The sequence below is a fragment of the Melanaphis sacchari genome, unplaced genomic scaffold, assembly GCF_002803265.2.
Source record: "Melanaphis sacchari strain LSU unplaced genomic scaffold, SCAv2.0 Contig2_pilon_pilon, whole genome shotgun sequence".
Taxonomy (NCBI): Eukaryota; Metazoa; Arthropoda; class Insecta; order Hemiptera; family Aphididae; genus Melanaphis; species Melanaphis sacchari.
In genome coordinates, this window is record NW_020271173.1 from 5436490 (window position 1) to 5454042 (window position 17553).

At 21.6% G+C, this 17553-nt stretch overlaps 1 protein-coding gene across 4 annotated transcripts in view; it reads left to right on the forward strand.

The window, feature by feature from the left end:
- The window catches only part of LOC112595790 (NACHT domain- and WD repeat-containing protein 1), a 188360-nt gene that overhangs the window by 103833 nt on the left and 66974 nt on the right, over positions 1–17553 (forward strand). For all 4 annotated transcript variants that reach the window (XM_025341125.1, XM_025341126.1, XM_025341127.1 and 1 more), the window contains one exon: positions 4192–4271. In XM_025341125.1, the coding sequence (XP_025196910.1) occupies positions 4192–4271 (80 nt within the window). The remainder of the gene's footprint in view (positions 1–4191; positions 4272–17553) is intronic.

Genomic DNA, 17553 nt, shown 5'->3' on the forward strand with positions numbered 1-17553 from the left:
TTCAACCCTCGTTGACCATTTACTTTAATATTTTAAGATGATATTTGCTTAAAAAAATGCAATACTTATAATATACTTTATCTACTTATTCTTCATTCAAAAATTTCATGTTTAATACTATAAAACAATTTTTAAATAATTAATAATTATACTTAGACATTACGAAAAAACTACTCTAATATAAAAACTAATTGTAATTATTTTAAGATAATATAAACTAATCATAAAAATAGTATACCACTGGTAGGTTCTAATAATGAATATAATTTAAAATAAAAAATTATCGTTATGAAAAATATTATTAAATACATATAGTATTTCTATCTCTATTTCATTATAATAGGGTGTATATAATTGATACATAATGACATACATTATTAATTAATGTTGAATAGCGCATAATATTCTTAGTGAGAACTAGCTACTATAATTAATAGGTCATAATGTGTTATTATATAGATACCACGTGTAACTCATAAATACCCTCCCTCTTAAATTTCCATTTTTGTGAAAAATGTTTATGTACATGAAGTTTTGTTATTTGTACGGTAACCTTTAAAGTGCTAGGCAAATAATATGGTCTGGGCTTGCGTGACTCCAGTAACTATTTTACAAATCGTTAAAAACTAATTATTTTTCATATTTTATGAAAGAATTTGTTACCAATCATCCATTAGTGTATTATGTTATCAATATTAATAATAGTTCTAGTCTTCGTCGAGGTCAACTACAATATACGATTCAGATCTATTATAGGTGTTGCAAACACGATAATATAATTAATTCTCTCTCGTTTTTTGGTGCTTGTGTAGGATATTCCGTGTCGTTGATGCGTCCATTACATAATAAACATTTGACAACTCAATTGAAATGCGTGTTGTAATTAAATTTCCAATATATCTATGTATAATATAATATATAATTAAAACACCTATTACCATATATTTAGAAATATAAGCTGACTTGTCAACGAACATAATATTATGTACATATATTACGAATTATGATAAAGGTACATTTATAGTTTTATAAACATAACTAAAGCGGTGATACCTATATTCAATAGTATTGCTACCATTTTTATTGATATTTTTATTTTTATTATTTTAGAGTAAATTATAATATTGCAGTAGTAGTGCCTTGGTGGCTGGAAAACCTTACCAGATAATGTTTATCAAGTTAAAACTATGGGTCATTTGCATAAATTCTTTTTCTTCTATTAATTATTATTATTATTATCATTAAAATTACAACTACTATTATTGTAATTAGAGAATTTCAAGTAAAAATTAAATGAAATGTTTAATAAATATTCGATAATCCAATAGAAAAAACATCTTATATGTAAGCATAGTTATCGATAAATTTAACTCTTAAAATTTAATATTTTTGCAAGGAAAAATATCAATTTAATTTTGAATGGTTTTTTTTCTAAATATATGTTTATTATTAAATTTATAATAATGTATGGTTAGTATGTGTGACTTAACTCCGAAAATCTTTTAAAATTATTTTGAAAATTTTGACAAACTAAAACGTATTACATGATATATACACACATAACATTTAAAGTTTTTATTCAGACATTTTAAGTTTAATTTTGACAATATTTATATTTAAACAAAAAATAACAATTTTAATAATTATGTACTAAAACGTATATTATACTTGAAATATTTCACTAATACATTTAATATGTAATTTGACGTTTAATGTAAAAATATTTAGATAGACCAAAACTAATAATGTTATATCTCAAATATATTCACACTGATTTATGGTATGAAGTATTAATAACAGTAATGTGTAATATATTATTATAGTAATTAATAATATTTGAATATATGCGATGTTCTTGGTAAAAATAAGTTTAACAAGCCTATCGTGCTATTAATAAATAAAAATAAATAACAAATAATACTTAACATAAACTATTTGTAAATTATCCTTAAAAATAAAGGCCATGTTTAATCAAAATAATACTATAGGTATTTTTTTTTCCTAGTTATTTAAAAAAAAACACGAGACATTTTTTTACGTTCGACTCCCTTGTTCCTTCAAGTATTAATAAAATCCAAATTTCTACCAAAAACTGTCTCCAAATTTTAAAATCGAAGTATTTTTACTGCTCAATATACGAAAATTAACAAAAAAAAAAAAAATAAAAATACTCACACATCATTGTAAGACTAATACATTTATCGCTCAGCTCAGAATCTAAAATACATTAATATATTAAAAAAAAAAAAAATCATATATTTAAACTTTAAAGTGGGTAGTATAAGTAAAGTAAATGTATTCAGTTGCTTTTAATTTGGAATATATATATATAAAAAAAAAAAAAATCAAAATTTGTTATTTCATATTTTTATGATGATAAGTTATCATATAACACATTTTACATTTTAGTTATTATATTTTACTATAATTTACTCGATTTCATCATTTTTAATTTCCACTTTTATAATAATAATAATAAATTGTTATATGGTATTTTATAATTCCAAGTATTTCTTACCTCATGAAAGTTCATTAAATAATTTAATAATTACCTAGATATACTTGATTATTTTTTTTTAAACAATATAACAGAGAATTATAATCGTTTTGGATATGAAGACTTTCAAGTTAGCACAAACTTCATAACGTTTAGGTTAAATATAAACACGAATACCACTTAATCCATCATAGTTGCATTAGTTAGAATGTACAAGTTATAACAAGGTCTGTAACCACAGTGTTGTAACTCGATCGAGTTTGTACAAGACGTGAACACCAGTTCATAATGTTCAACGGTGGCGATATTTGGTGATATTGTTATCATACTGGAACTCTTAAACTGAATATTTTAATATTGTTCTATTGGTAACTGTTATACACGGAACACCCCACCAATTTCAAATACTAGTGCACTTTTTACAGGATAGTTTATTATTCTTTCAGTATTTGCATACACAAATACTGATTTTTCAACTATTAAGAACCTTGAAGACCATATTTCTAAACACATAGATTTCGTATTCCATTGAATAAGTGTATTTTGATAAAACCACAAACAGATCACTACATTTTTTTAAATGTTTAGTTATTTATTTGAAAGTTTTAAATGTATTACTTAATTAATCTGAATGTTTAAAAAATGAAAATTCATAGTAATACTCGTAAGTTTTAAAGATATAAAAAGCTATGATTATATGAATATTATAGTAATCACAAATAGGTACTTTGGCTTATTAACCTCTGATTAGACAAAACCATATCTTTATTATAATTACAAAATTTAAAAAACTTCTATTTATTATGTATTATACACAATAATCACATTGAATTATTGAACAAAATTATAAATATTAATTAATTTAAAACTAAAGCAAAATTATTTAACTGTACAAATATATACTTTGAAACGATTGTAGTGGTAAATATTGTACTTTCAATGATTTAAATGCTATAAATAATATTAAGTTGTTGAGCTGAAATAGTCTAGATACTAAAAGCTAATAAAAATAAAAAAAAATAAATAAATAAATAAAATAATATTAAGGTTTTAATACTTGAATTTAAACGTAAATTAAATATTGTGCATTACAATATTTAGCATTTCAATGCATTTATGATTTACTAATAAATAATTGTTAAACGATGTAATAAATAATTATTATATTCAATTGTTTTTTATACACTAGTATAGTAAGCTATAACTACTTATATTTAATAATAAATATAGTATTACATGTATACATATAAACTTCATACTAAATTCACTGACTCTGTTTAAACAAGTTATATTTTTTAAGATTATTTAAATATCAAACTACCTTATTAAAAAATAAGAAGAATTTTAGTTTATATTATATTTCTCAGTGTTCAATTACTATTTAATGTATAAAACAATGTTTTCAAAAGTTTAAATTTAAATTCATTAGTTTTTTAGGTTAAAATATTTTTTAATTATCAAATTTTTAAAACCATGAATTGTGAAAATCGTTCAAAAAATTAAAATAATTTCATATTCAACTAGGAACACTTGTTAATAAAGTAATTTAAAAAATACTTATTTCAATGGTAAAATATCTAAAATTTGAAATTTATTTTTACTTCAATTTAAATTTATATTTTATAATAGTTTCTATTTAGAAAACTTAAGAACTAAATTATTAATTCATTTATTTAAAATAATTGTTTTTTTAGATTTTTTGGAAGAGAGAAGATGTATTTTGGAAAACGTGGGACCAGATTTACAGAACCTATACGACTCAACTGGCTTAGAGGTAATTAACAAGAATTTTATTTTATCATTTCAATAAGTACAATACAATAAAATTTAATTAAAACTAAATTAATTATTTTAATATTTTTGATATATTTCGTCTATAAAAATCAAAATTTTTTTTTTGGTATTAATTTTATCTTATTTTGTACTTTTGTGAATTGTATTATTATACATATATTAAATACGAGTATAAAATAGGATAAATAAATAATTGTTTTGTTATAATCTCAAGTTATATTATTAAACTTAGTAGGTACTTCGACTTCAATTTAATTCCAAGGGTCCACACCACAACAGCATAGATAAGCATACCTAAATAACGAAGAAGTTAACCCATACATTTTAATTCATTCATTCTACTTTACACTAACTTCACAAACACCTTTAAGAATACGTGATATATGAGAAAACTAAGTACAGGATAATATCATATTCTATAATATTCTATAATTTATACAACAAATCTAGATCTTAAGTTTAAGATTTCAAGTTTATACTTGGGTTTGCAGTTTCAATACAATTTAAATAAATAAATAATATTACAAACAAAATTCTGATTCTTTTTGTAATCCAGCCAATTAAGTATATTAAAAAGTTGTATATATTGTTTATGATTACTATATAATAGTTTTACGACAATATTAAATACTGACTATTCTAAAAAATTCATTATTCGATGTATCATGCAAATGATTATATTACACTATTGATTATAAAATAAAAATGTTCTAAATCAATTATATTTAAACAGCATGTATAGTTAGTTAATTACGCCTAGGTCCTTTTATATATAATATATTATATTTCGTTTTCAATTATGAAGCAGTGTCAAAATTTAAATTTAATATGAATTTAGTAAAATTAAAATATCTATACTTAAAATATAATTTAATACTAAAATATGATTATAATTAAACTACGAATTTTTTGGAGACTTCGAATTTTGGACTACCGTAAATTGTAATACTTGTAACATTCAATTAATTTAACACACTGACTTCTAAAAACATAAACACATATATTTATAAAATACTTTAGCTGTTATTTAATTTCTCTCCTGTCTATTTAAAAAATGTTATCAATTAATCAGAAACAGTCGTTTTATCCATTGTAGCTGTTATTCTAGTCACGAAATTCATTCTTTTCGTTATTTTTCTGATTAATAACTTCAATTGTGTTTTCATCTCAAATATAATTCGTTAAACATAGACTTTTGGGTAGAATTAGTTAAATATATATATATATATATATATATGATTAACTACTTTAATTTTGTCTCCAAATAGAATTGAATTCACGCTGTGAGAAACATTTAATTTGTTAAATAAAATAAAATTATGTATATTAATAAAGAAAATTAATGTCCTGAAAATATTATGAAAATATTTTAAGTTTCAATTTAAACTATGAAAAGTATAAATCATGCTTTAAATAACAATCAATTAGTTAAGGTGTTTTTAAACTTCAATGTGTTATAATTTTTAAATCTGTGTTAATGAGTGACAAAAAATGAATACAATAAAAATGACTGTGCATTGTCGTAATATTATTAAATATGTACTCCCTAAAAAATTAATAATTTAACTAATCATCTTTGTAAATAAAGGTGCGAAGTCATTAAAATATAAATACAATGTATCTTATAGCATTCTTATAAAATATTTATTGAATTTAAGAATTTAAAGTATTAAAAATATTGTATAATAATAAAAATAATTTTTTTTTTTTTATTTTATTAAGTAATAATATTTTTGATAGCATTAAACATAACTTCTTAATAATCCATTATAATGAAATATAAAATACTTGAATTTCTTTTGATATTTTATTAAAATGTTTATAATACATATAAATGTACATAATATATATTATATATTAAACATTGAACAGTACAAATTTATTATTAAAATATAAAATTTTGAAAATCTCTCATATTATAATATAATATTATTAATATTAAATAATATACAAATTACTTGATTTCACCTTATAATTGGATCCATAAAATATAGGATAATATGCTTGTATATATTTTAATTATTACTACTTTTTAACAAATTATTACAGAATATAGCTGTTAAATTAAATAATGTTTAAAAAAATTTTAGTAATTTACAAAAATATAGTATGAGTTATTTCTATTTTATCCTAAATGCAATTCTGTTATGAGCTACGAAACGTAATTTATTAATTGTACTTATTAAAAATGCATAAATTAATTCTAGAAATTAATTCGAAATATAAACAAAAACTTAAGTTAAATGTTGAATAAGTACTTGTTACAAACCTCTTGTTTTTACTAAGTAAGTATTGCAAAATAAACATTTTCCTATGACAAATAACTGAATTCGCGTCGAAAATATTCGTAACCCAACCGTGTACTCGATTAAATTTTCTTCATTAAAATCTAATAAGTAATCTATAAGAAAATATAATACATTAAATAAATAAAATTAATTAATTAACATAATCCGAAGTCTCTAGAATTCTAAGAATTTCCAAAATATATCTATTTCCACTCCGAAGACGGACTTAAACCTCTCAATTAGACCAAGCAAAAATATAACACAATATACTTATTAATTTTTATAATACCTGATAAATATTTTCAATATTATGATATTTTAATATTCATTAAATCAATAAACTTCATAAAGTACTTATAAAAATAAATATGATTGTCTAATTGTTTTAATTTTTGTATTCTAATTTTTTTATTTATCTACCTTACATTTGAATTTCTTGATTTTAATCTAGTTTTTAAATTTATTTATTCATTTTTTTATAGAAAAAAAGAAACTGATTGTTAAATACTATAACTAATACAATTGATTTTAATCAGCCTCAATTATTTTTCAATAATACTAGGTAATAGGTATTGGAAATAATGGCAGTTACTTATTTTATTTTCGTTTCTTAGCTGAAAATTATATTATGTTTTATCGAAATTTATTAAGAAATTTACTAAGAAAACATATTTGTTATAGATTATTTACTAAAAAATCAAACTGAAATATACGCCAATAAGAAAATCAAATGAGTGTATACGTATACTTGTATATTATAATAGCATCACAAATCGCAATATTAGTGATTTGATGTATAAACTGTCAAATACCTTTTTATACCTTATAATTTGTATCATATCGGTCTGTTTTATAATATTACAGTTATAATTATTAATTAACCGTTATCCACTTAAAATTTAAAAACACAACAATTCACGAAAAAAAATAATTATAATAGAATTTTTCTACTCTATAATAAGTAATATTACATCGTACACTATAAGTTATAACGTGCGATTTTTAACCATTATAAATTTGTCTTATGTTTTTTTTTTGTTTTGTTTTTTTATAATTCATTTTCTGCATTCGTGGGTTTTTACGAGTCTCTTGGGCTCATCTTTATAGTATTTCTATTGAAGACATATATTTTGTGAGCACGTACCCGCCGTTACAGATGTTCCAGATTTACATACTGTGACTAGAAAATTATTTTGATGTATGTTAGTTTTTCATTGTTAAAACTCACTGTAAGAATATAAATATAAATAACCACGGCTTTAAAGCATAAAACCATATGGCTTATTTTGTTTTTTATTCAGCATAATATACAATGTTGAGATTTTTTAGGAATAAAAATTAAAGAATATTAGTGATCATTAAACAATTTTTAACAAATTTTAAATTATTTTATAAATATTCAATCAGCCTATACAAAATCTATCACAAATTTTTAATTTACAAAGTGGACAATTCTATTATTCAAATATTATGATATAACTTATATATTTATTAAAAATAAAAATATATGTAATATTGCATCTATATATAACTAAATATCTGATGATTTTAATATTAAAGTTTTTAAAAAATCTGCTTTAAATATTATTCATTCATAAAAATCATTTCTCTTAAAATAAAAGATTAATATTTTCTTAAACAATAATTCGTAATAGTATAAATATTGTTGGGTTCTATTATTTGATGACTTCTTTCTTTATATTATTAAAATTAATACTTGTATAAATTACCTATATTGTATTATATTTATTTATTATGTTTAATTAATGTAAATTGTTATATTAAATAAATCCACGTACAAACGAGGTACTGGTTTAGCATCTTTTACGTTAAATCCTTCGGATATTGGTAGTTGGGCATGTAAATTCGGCGTCATGTAAGTGTAAATAAGTTAACGGTGGTAAATAATGGCTAAGGATTTTCCTTAAAATCTATTAATAAATAATTAGGTGACCGTTATTATAGAAGAGAAATTATAGAACACGGAACAGCTTTTAACTGTACAAATCCTTTACGTTTACCCTTACCCTTTTATAATCAATTTTCCATATTATACTCATTCGTACAATGCAGATCTGGTTCGACCAATTTGCACTCGCCTTATTTTATTTAATGTGACTTCATCATTGATCTATATGTTAACCTTATCAAACTTTAGTTGTTCAAGTATTTTAACTCTTAATGAATATTAACCCTGGCTCAATTTTCTTAAGCTATGATGATTATTAATAAATAATATTATATTAAGAAGATGTATCCTTAAATATTGATATAAATATATTATTTTATTTTAAAAATGATAACCAAACATTATACATTTAACGTTATATGTATGCCATTTAACAAAATTTGATAACTTTAAAAAGTCAGAAATAATTGGATTATATAATAACCTCAAAAATACAAAACAATTTCAATTACCTGCTATTTTAAACTTATAATAGATTAATTAATTTTCAATCAGTAAAATGTGAATGAAATGAAAATACAATAAAACTAAATTATGATTGTTTATATAAATATATATATACATATATATATATTTCAATTTGAATGAAAATAATAATTTTATAAATCTTTTTAGAGTGGAATATGTAGTTTTAAGTTTAAAATATAACAATATTTTGTTTTATAATTAGAATTTTTAAATGTATGGTAAATAAAAAAAATATATACTACAGATTTAAAACATTAACACTAGCAAATATTAAGAAAAAACATTGTGATGTTTTTTTAGATAATCTAACAAAAATTATTAATGACATTTAATTAAATTAAGTCATAAGAAAAATTAGAATATTATTGATTGGTTTAAGATATTATTGCAAATAGTTTGTTAAACATTAATTTATTGTCTTGAAACTAAAACACCATTAAAATTAATTAATAGTTTTTCTCTATTATGTTAAAATGTTTTAAAAATATTTTCATAAAATAATTATTATAGCAACTAATACATAAGTTGTTTTTTATAAATTTCAAGATAAACGTAAAGAGGCTTCATATTTTAGATAAAAAGTGCAAATAACAAAAAAAAAGAAAAATAATAACTCTTAATTAAAAATGTCCATTTGCTGAAAAAATATTTATGCCTGATAAGATTGTCAACAAGTTTTGTCAGTTCTAAAAAAACAAATTTATGAGTTATGTTTAAAAAATATTGAACTATACAATTTTTTGAAAAATATTAACTATCAAAAAATAGGAAAACCGGTTAAGACTTAATTTAACTTGATATAGACAATAATAAAATCAATACTTTCGACATGCTGCAAAAAAATTGAATATTTACAAAATACAAACGTTTCAATCGATATCTCTTCGTATAATTACCAACGCTCCCTTCTATGTTACAAATCATACTCTACATTCAGATCTCGGACTACCAACTGTAGGCGACGTGGTCACATCCTCCTATAAGCGTTACCGCTCTCGCCTAATCAACCAACCCAATCCGCTTATTCTAGCTCTCAACTCCGCAAACATTCCTGATAATCCACCGAGAAGACTAAAGAAGCGCTGGTGTCGCGATTTAATTAGCTAGCACTTAATTAATACTATATGATATAAAAAAAAAAAAATTAAAAAAAAAAAACAAAAAAAACGTTAACATAAGTGTATGTATATAATGTAAAATAGCCAAACAAATTCACGTCGAGTGTTACTGCTGGGTAGCTACTCCCTTCACAATTTCACTGCTAACTGTAATTTTCAACTCATATGCTTATTGTAACACTATTACAGATTGTATATATTCAAATAAATGTTAAAAAAAAAAAATAAAATATTGTATTATTATTAAGTATAATGCTCTATAAATAGTTAATGTGTAATACTCATAATAACATTTTAACACGGCTTAATAATGTTAAATAAGTTGTTTACTGGTTAAAAGTATGAAAACGTTTATAAAAAAATCAATGTGCTATCGGATATGATTAAATCTGCCCATATTTCTAGATATGGGTGTGAGTGATAAAGATTTTTTTTAGATTTTCACTAGGAATCAAAAGTTTCATTTAATAAAATCAAAAGCGAAAAATCGGTGGCAACGGCTTTGTTTGGTACCCAACAAAGTAAAGTTATTCAACATAACGATAACGGATGTGTAATCTAATAGGATAAAAAACTATTAAGTAGTAAGCGTTTAGTGGACTGAGCACACCAAAACATTTTCGGTCAAATTAATGTAATTTTCGAATCAAAAGCTATTTCGGGAAAATTATGTTATAAATTATATTAGTTTGTGGTAATGATAATGGTGTATAGCAGGTGTCAATGAATGGGAGGGTTGTCCGAGGTAGGAGCGTTTCATTGGGATTAATGTGGTAACTGAAATTACAGACAGTTTGAGTTCAATTCATCATGCTCAGATCGGTGTGGTTTCGTTGTGTAGTCATGGCATAACTTCCGCCAACGCATTTGCCGAATTAACAACAAATACATTTTGTCAATCCAAGAAACTTAATTAAAACGTAAGCTTCATAGCACCGTAAAATTTAATACAAATATGTAAGTAAAATTATGCACATTAAAACGTTAAATCAGCCTTATATCTTTCTTCCACCAATCATAAATAACAAATAAATTCTGAATTCGATTTTTAAATCTTCTTTTTTGAAATTCATTTTTTTTTTTTTTAATTCCAACTAATTCTCATATTTTGTTTCTGGAAAGTCTGATTTTTCTTTTACATAAATATATTAGTAACTTTACAATAATAACACCTCAGAAAACTTATCAATAGATATGTTTAATGATACATATTTCAAAAAAGTACATACTTATGGGTTAAAAAAAAAAATAAAAAAAAATATAAGACTATAACATAATAATATAATTTAACCATTTTAAGATATTATTTTATTTAAATAACTACAAATTATTATTTACTAAATGTTTTAGTAAACATTTTTTGTTCAATATTTTTCTCAAATAATTCGACTCAAAAATTAAAGTATAGGTCAACAATAACATAACTTATTTAATTTTTATTCGATAAAATTGATACAAATCGGTAAATGTGTTAATTATATATATATTGTATTGGTAATTGTTAATTACATCCCTTCTAAAAAGACAAAATCCAAAGTAAATTTACTTCAAATTAATTGACAGCATAGAACTTAAAGAAATTTTTTTTTCAAGTTGTTAACGATGCATATTGAAAATATAGTATATATATATATATATATATATATAGTTTAAAATAAAATAGAATTGTACCTTTGTAATTAGTGACAATATTTTAATAATATTATATTAAATTATAATTTTATTTTAATAACTTATTTCTAAAATCGTAAGACATATACAACAACAAATTTAAAAAAATTATAAACCAGCTTGGTTTAGACTTTTTTTTATAGAAAAAAGTTTATTAAATTACAATTATTTCAATGTTCAAAACCTAAATAAATATACAGTATAAAAATAAGTTGCATAATTGTAATATATAAATCTTAGCACTTATAAATGGATGCTTTATATTATAATCATATTATTATAAACTTATGTTTATAACTATTAAGCAGTACTTACAAAATAACTTACATAATGGTATATTACTTAGTTACTTGGGTAAAATGAAGTTTTTGGAACACTCTAAATGCAAGAGCTTTTATTATTATTTAATAACTCAACGTCAACGTGTTTTACTGTTATAGAAAGTAATGAGTGGTGGAAAAAAAATATAAAAATGTAAAAAGCATACTCTGCAGTCCCCAACAACATAGTCATCAGATTCATAATTTATTAATTGTTTAATGGAATGATTAGAAAAAAAAACTTTGGTAATATATATTAAAATATAAAAACATAGGTATTAGATACATGCTATAAAAGTTAGCGGACTGCAGTAAAAAAAATAAAATAATCTCTAAAAGTTTATATTTTAATGCGATACATGTAAATAATACCTATATTATGAAGAAATATAATATTCCGAAATGTGGAATAAATTTAATATGCAAAACTTTACGTTGCCCAAGTTCAAATAACGCAAATAATGATGTTTTATAATTATTCACAAACTCTATTTTATTGTCTATTCTTTTTAAGCAATAAGTTTAATGTGTGTTCAATTTATGTATTAAAATAATTTTTTTTTTCAAAACAAATCGACAGTAGCAATTTTTATTTTTTTATTATCAGTATTATGTACTAGTTATGGAATTATGAAAATTAATCAAATTAATTTTATATTTTATTCTTTTTCTCACACAGTCAAGTAAATTATTTATTAAGCTGCACAATATATACATAATAAAACGACAATTACCATGATTTAACATTATGATTCAGTTCCTAAATTACATACAACATAAATAGTAGACTTTGAGTTTGATTCCTTTTTGAGTGTGTTAATATAAATTATATACTCAAATTGATTTCAACAACAAATTATTGTGTATAAAAAAAATGATTCTAAGCAGGGACGGAATAACATCAACTTATATTTTTAAAACTTGTTTATAATTAAGTTTTATTAAGCACTATACCTATTAGTAATTTATTTGTTTTGTTGGTAGTTTGATAAATTTAATATTTTGTACTATTAATAAAGAATATTATTATGATATACTATAAAATTATTTATAATTATAAAATCAAATCGTACATTTTTATTACTCAATATTTTACATTAATATAAATATTTTTAAAATTATTATGTATCAATACCTAATTTTATCAAAATTAGAATTCAAATATCTAAATGCTATTTATTTTATTCATAATACGTTTAGTTGGACTAACTTAGATAAAAATAAACTTCACAATATATTTTTACTTACAGGTATATTATATACATTACAAAATTGTACATATTATGTATTTTTATATTTTCGATTGCTGTAAGAATTTTTATAATCAACCTAATGTTCAATTATTTTTCAACTGTTCTAGCCTTGGTTAATTTGATTACAAATTTTATTCACATTTAATTACTTACAAAATACTTAACAAATTTTCGAAATTTTGGCGAATAATTTAGGAACTTCAAACACTTATAATAAAAATATATATATATTCAATATTCTAAATCTCTTTTAAAATTAATTTTGACAAATCTTGTTTATTAATGAATTGAATCAAAACTTAAAAACAAACTAAAAAATTAAAATTCGAATATAAAATTGGTCTGAATTTTGTCTTAGATTTCATCAAATTAAAAATAAACGATAATTTAAGAAATTAAAATATTTTAAGTTTACACAATTTATATTTTCCTTTAGTAAAAACAAAATAGCTAAAATTTTAAACTTAAAAACAATTAATTTTATTTTTTTTAAATCCATTTACATTAATATTTTATTTTTTAACACTTAAAAATTCAATGAGGCTACACTTTTTTTTCTCCCTTAATTATTGGGAAGAAAACTTATGAAAAACCTTGAACTGGATTAAGACATAAATTATTAAAATTATATAATTGTTAACTATACCTATAAAATAATTGCTAATTTTTAAGATTTTTATTTAATTATGTGTTTTTAAAATAAACACACGAGTTAGTGTTTTAGAAATATTCCCATTTACTACAATTATTTTTTACGTTTTTCTCTATCATTTTGATAATTAATAATAAGAACTTTTACTTTTGATCTTTTAAAATATACAAACGTGATCCAATTTTCTATTGAAAACTTACCTGCATATTATAGATTAAAGAGTATTTCTCCAAAACACAAATTATTATTAATATTAATAAATTATTCATCACTCAGCTAAAAATCTAAAATAAAATTACAAGAACGTAAAAAATAAAGTTTTAAAAAACAACTTACATAATATTATTTTATTTTTAAATTATATCATTTACATTTTTTAATTCTATTTCTAATACAAAAATATATCTTATTAGAATAAATTAATTTAAATAAAAATAAAAACAATTTTTAATTAATACCTCATAATACTATTGTACATATAATATAACTGCAAATAATTGGCAAATGTATATAACTCTAACTTAATAATATTTTTGAAAATTTTTAAATCGAAATTATTTTAATTTAAAATTGTCCTTGAATATTAAACTATTATGAAAACTTAAATATAAGTTTAAACAATCGATTTACATTTTGTACTGTGGAAGTATTTGTAAAATAGTTTTAGTTCTTCTTGAATAATTTTTATCTATTAAGAATCGAATGTATTTTTTGATAGACTTGTGAGATAGAATATTTATTTATTTTCTTTTTGGAATAATTTAGAATGTTTGAAATTTGTTTATATTTTATTTATTTGTATTTAGAATGACTTCATAGAACATAGATAAAGGCCATACATCCAAATAAGATTAGTTAGGGATTTATATAAAAATAAGTTTAGTGTTTATATGCGTACGTATATTTTTCTATTAAAAAATGTTTTAACGCAAAAAACGTTCACATACTCGTAAGTATATAATATGTATTATCCCTAGTACCTATTTCATTCATAGTCAAGTATCTAGAACTAATAAGTATATAATATGTAATATTAGTTCTAAATACTTGACTATAGATGAAATAAGTACTAGGAATACAATATTCTTTAGACAAGAAAAAATGTAAGTGTAAACGTAATGTAAACGTATTTAGATACAATTATTTTGAGCTGCATTAAAAATATTTTAAAAAATATTTAATGAAATTAAAATCTCACAATACTTAACGTATTACCAAACATATTTTAAGTTTAAAACTCTTATTTCATGAATATTTTGGTTGAATATTCCAATACAATTTATGGACAGAAAACTGAAAAAAATAAATTCAATAATTTAAAACAAAATATGTATTTTTTTTTTTTTTTTTTTAATAACAATATTTAATGGTAGAAATGTTTTTATAACATTAAACCCTAAAGTGATAGATTTAGATGGATAAACAAGTTAATTTTAAATAAATATTTAGTTTTAAATGTAACAAGGAGTTACATAGATTTTTATAGAGAAGGCTGTATTTTATTAGCTAATATTATCACTACAAAAAAATATCACTCAATAAAATGTCAAAATTTTCAATCATAATTTTATCTTTGTAATTATTAGAAGAAATTTTAAAATATGTCCTGTAAACTTTAAATTTTCTTTACAATATTATTTTTAAAGTCTAGAAACTAATGGTTTTAAATCATTTTATTATCTTAAAATGGTATCTTTAAATTTAAATGTATTACATAAAGTAATTCGACAACTTATTCTGCATTTATTCTGCAATCTTTCAAGTTTACATGTATGTCCAGAAGTCTATATAATTTTTTAACATTAAAGTTGTTTTCATCAAATGATATATTATGACCCATAAGTTCTACCTGGTCCCAAAATAATACTAGTGGAGTCTGACAAACTCGTTATGGCCGTTAAGTGATGTCACGAGAATTTCCCCGGGGGTACGAATGTGTCAGTATCTGATGTAGAGGGGATTTCCACGCCCGTTATGGACGAGTTTGGTTTTCAGAAATCGATTGGCAAACAACATTATTACTTCTGTACCACTCTTGCACACCTTTCCATAAGACTATATATATGAGGAATCCATTAGTCACGTGGAATTTGGCACCGAAATATATTCCCTACTGCTGCATTGCCATCACCAAATACGTGGTAAACGAATGAGGGTTTATGGTTTATCACGGGTAGGTTGTGCAATGGAAACGGGAAATTCACTTCAGTGCACGGGTTGTATTATTTTTGGTGTCCTGTTGATATTCAAACTAAACTATTAACTTACACAATGCTGAATTCACAAATTCTCAGAAATCTGTTTTGTTAAAATGGATCAAACTTCGTCGTATTTGTCGAAAGTCAAAACACGTTTTTTCGTTTAATTTTTACACATATTATTATTATTTTTATATTCACTTGAATATTTTTATAAATGTTTAAAATAGTATTTACATTTCATCAACGCTTTGTAGAAAATTAAAAAATATATACATATATATACTATGTTTTACTATTATACTGTTGCCTGTTGGTAAAAATTAATAATAATTTAAATAATATAAATATATATATATGTGTTTTTATCGGATTTAATATCTAAATACTCGTAGAACTATTATTGTTTCAATATGTAATACATACATTATAATATTACTAGAAAATTATTTTCTCGTATTACTAAACATAACATAAAATATAATAATTTTTGGTAGCATATAAAAAATCCCAATTTTATTTTCTATATTTCGTTACAACATTTGTATTTTTATGCAATTTTTACCAATATTAAAAAATATTTTGTTTTATCGGTTTTATTCTTTTTTTATTTCAGATATCATAGTTTTTGATTTTTTTATATCATATCATTCAAGAAAGTAAAAGTATTTGATAAACCGTTATTTTTCCTTGTCTATGCGACAAACGGTGGTTATCGAGTTACAATGGACGTACACTGACACGTTGAGATCACAAAATAGTCTTCCGACACCCTCGGGGCTTTAACTATCACAACTGAAAACTTAAAAATGTTATAATACTTCATGATTTTTTCTGCAACTACACGATTTAGTTTAGATATTATTTTTATATCCCAATACACATTTTTAAGAAATATATCAATTTTGATTACGGTTTTTTATAACGAGTACACTAAACACTGTATAAAAAAAAAATTTAATTTTATAATTTATAAAGAATATCATTAAATCTTATGTTACATATTATGTACATTTAATCAATTATTTAATGCATACATTAAAATTTAACAATACATCTTCAAAGTTCCAAAAAATAAATAAATAAATTAAAAAATTTTTTTAAAATACAAATTAACATAACTTTTAAAATACTAATTATTTGAAACAAGTATATTATTATAATAACATTTAATAAATAATAAAAACAATATGAAATTTAACTTTAGAAGAAGAGTGCTAGAATACAACATTTAAAAAATCTTTTCAGACAAAGTAATATATTATAATCATAATTAGTATATAAATTTGTAGCATTTGTATGTTTTAATTTGTTGTCGAAAATAT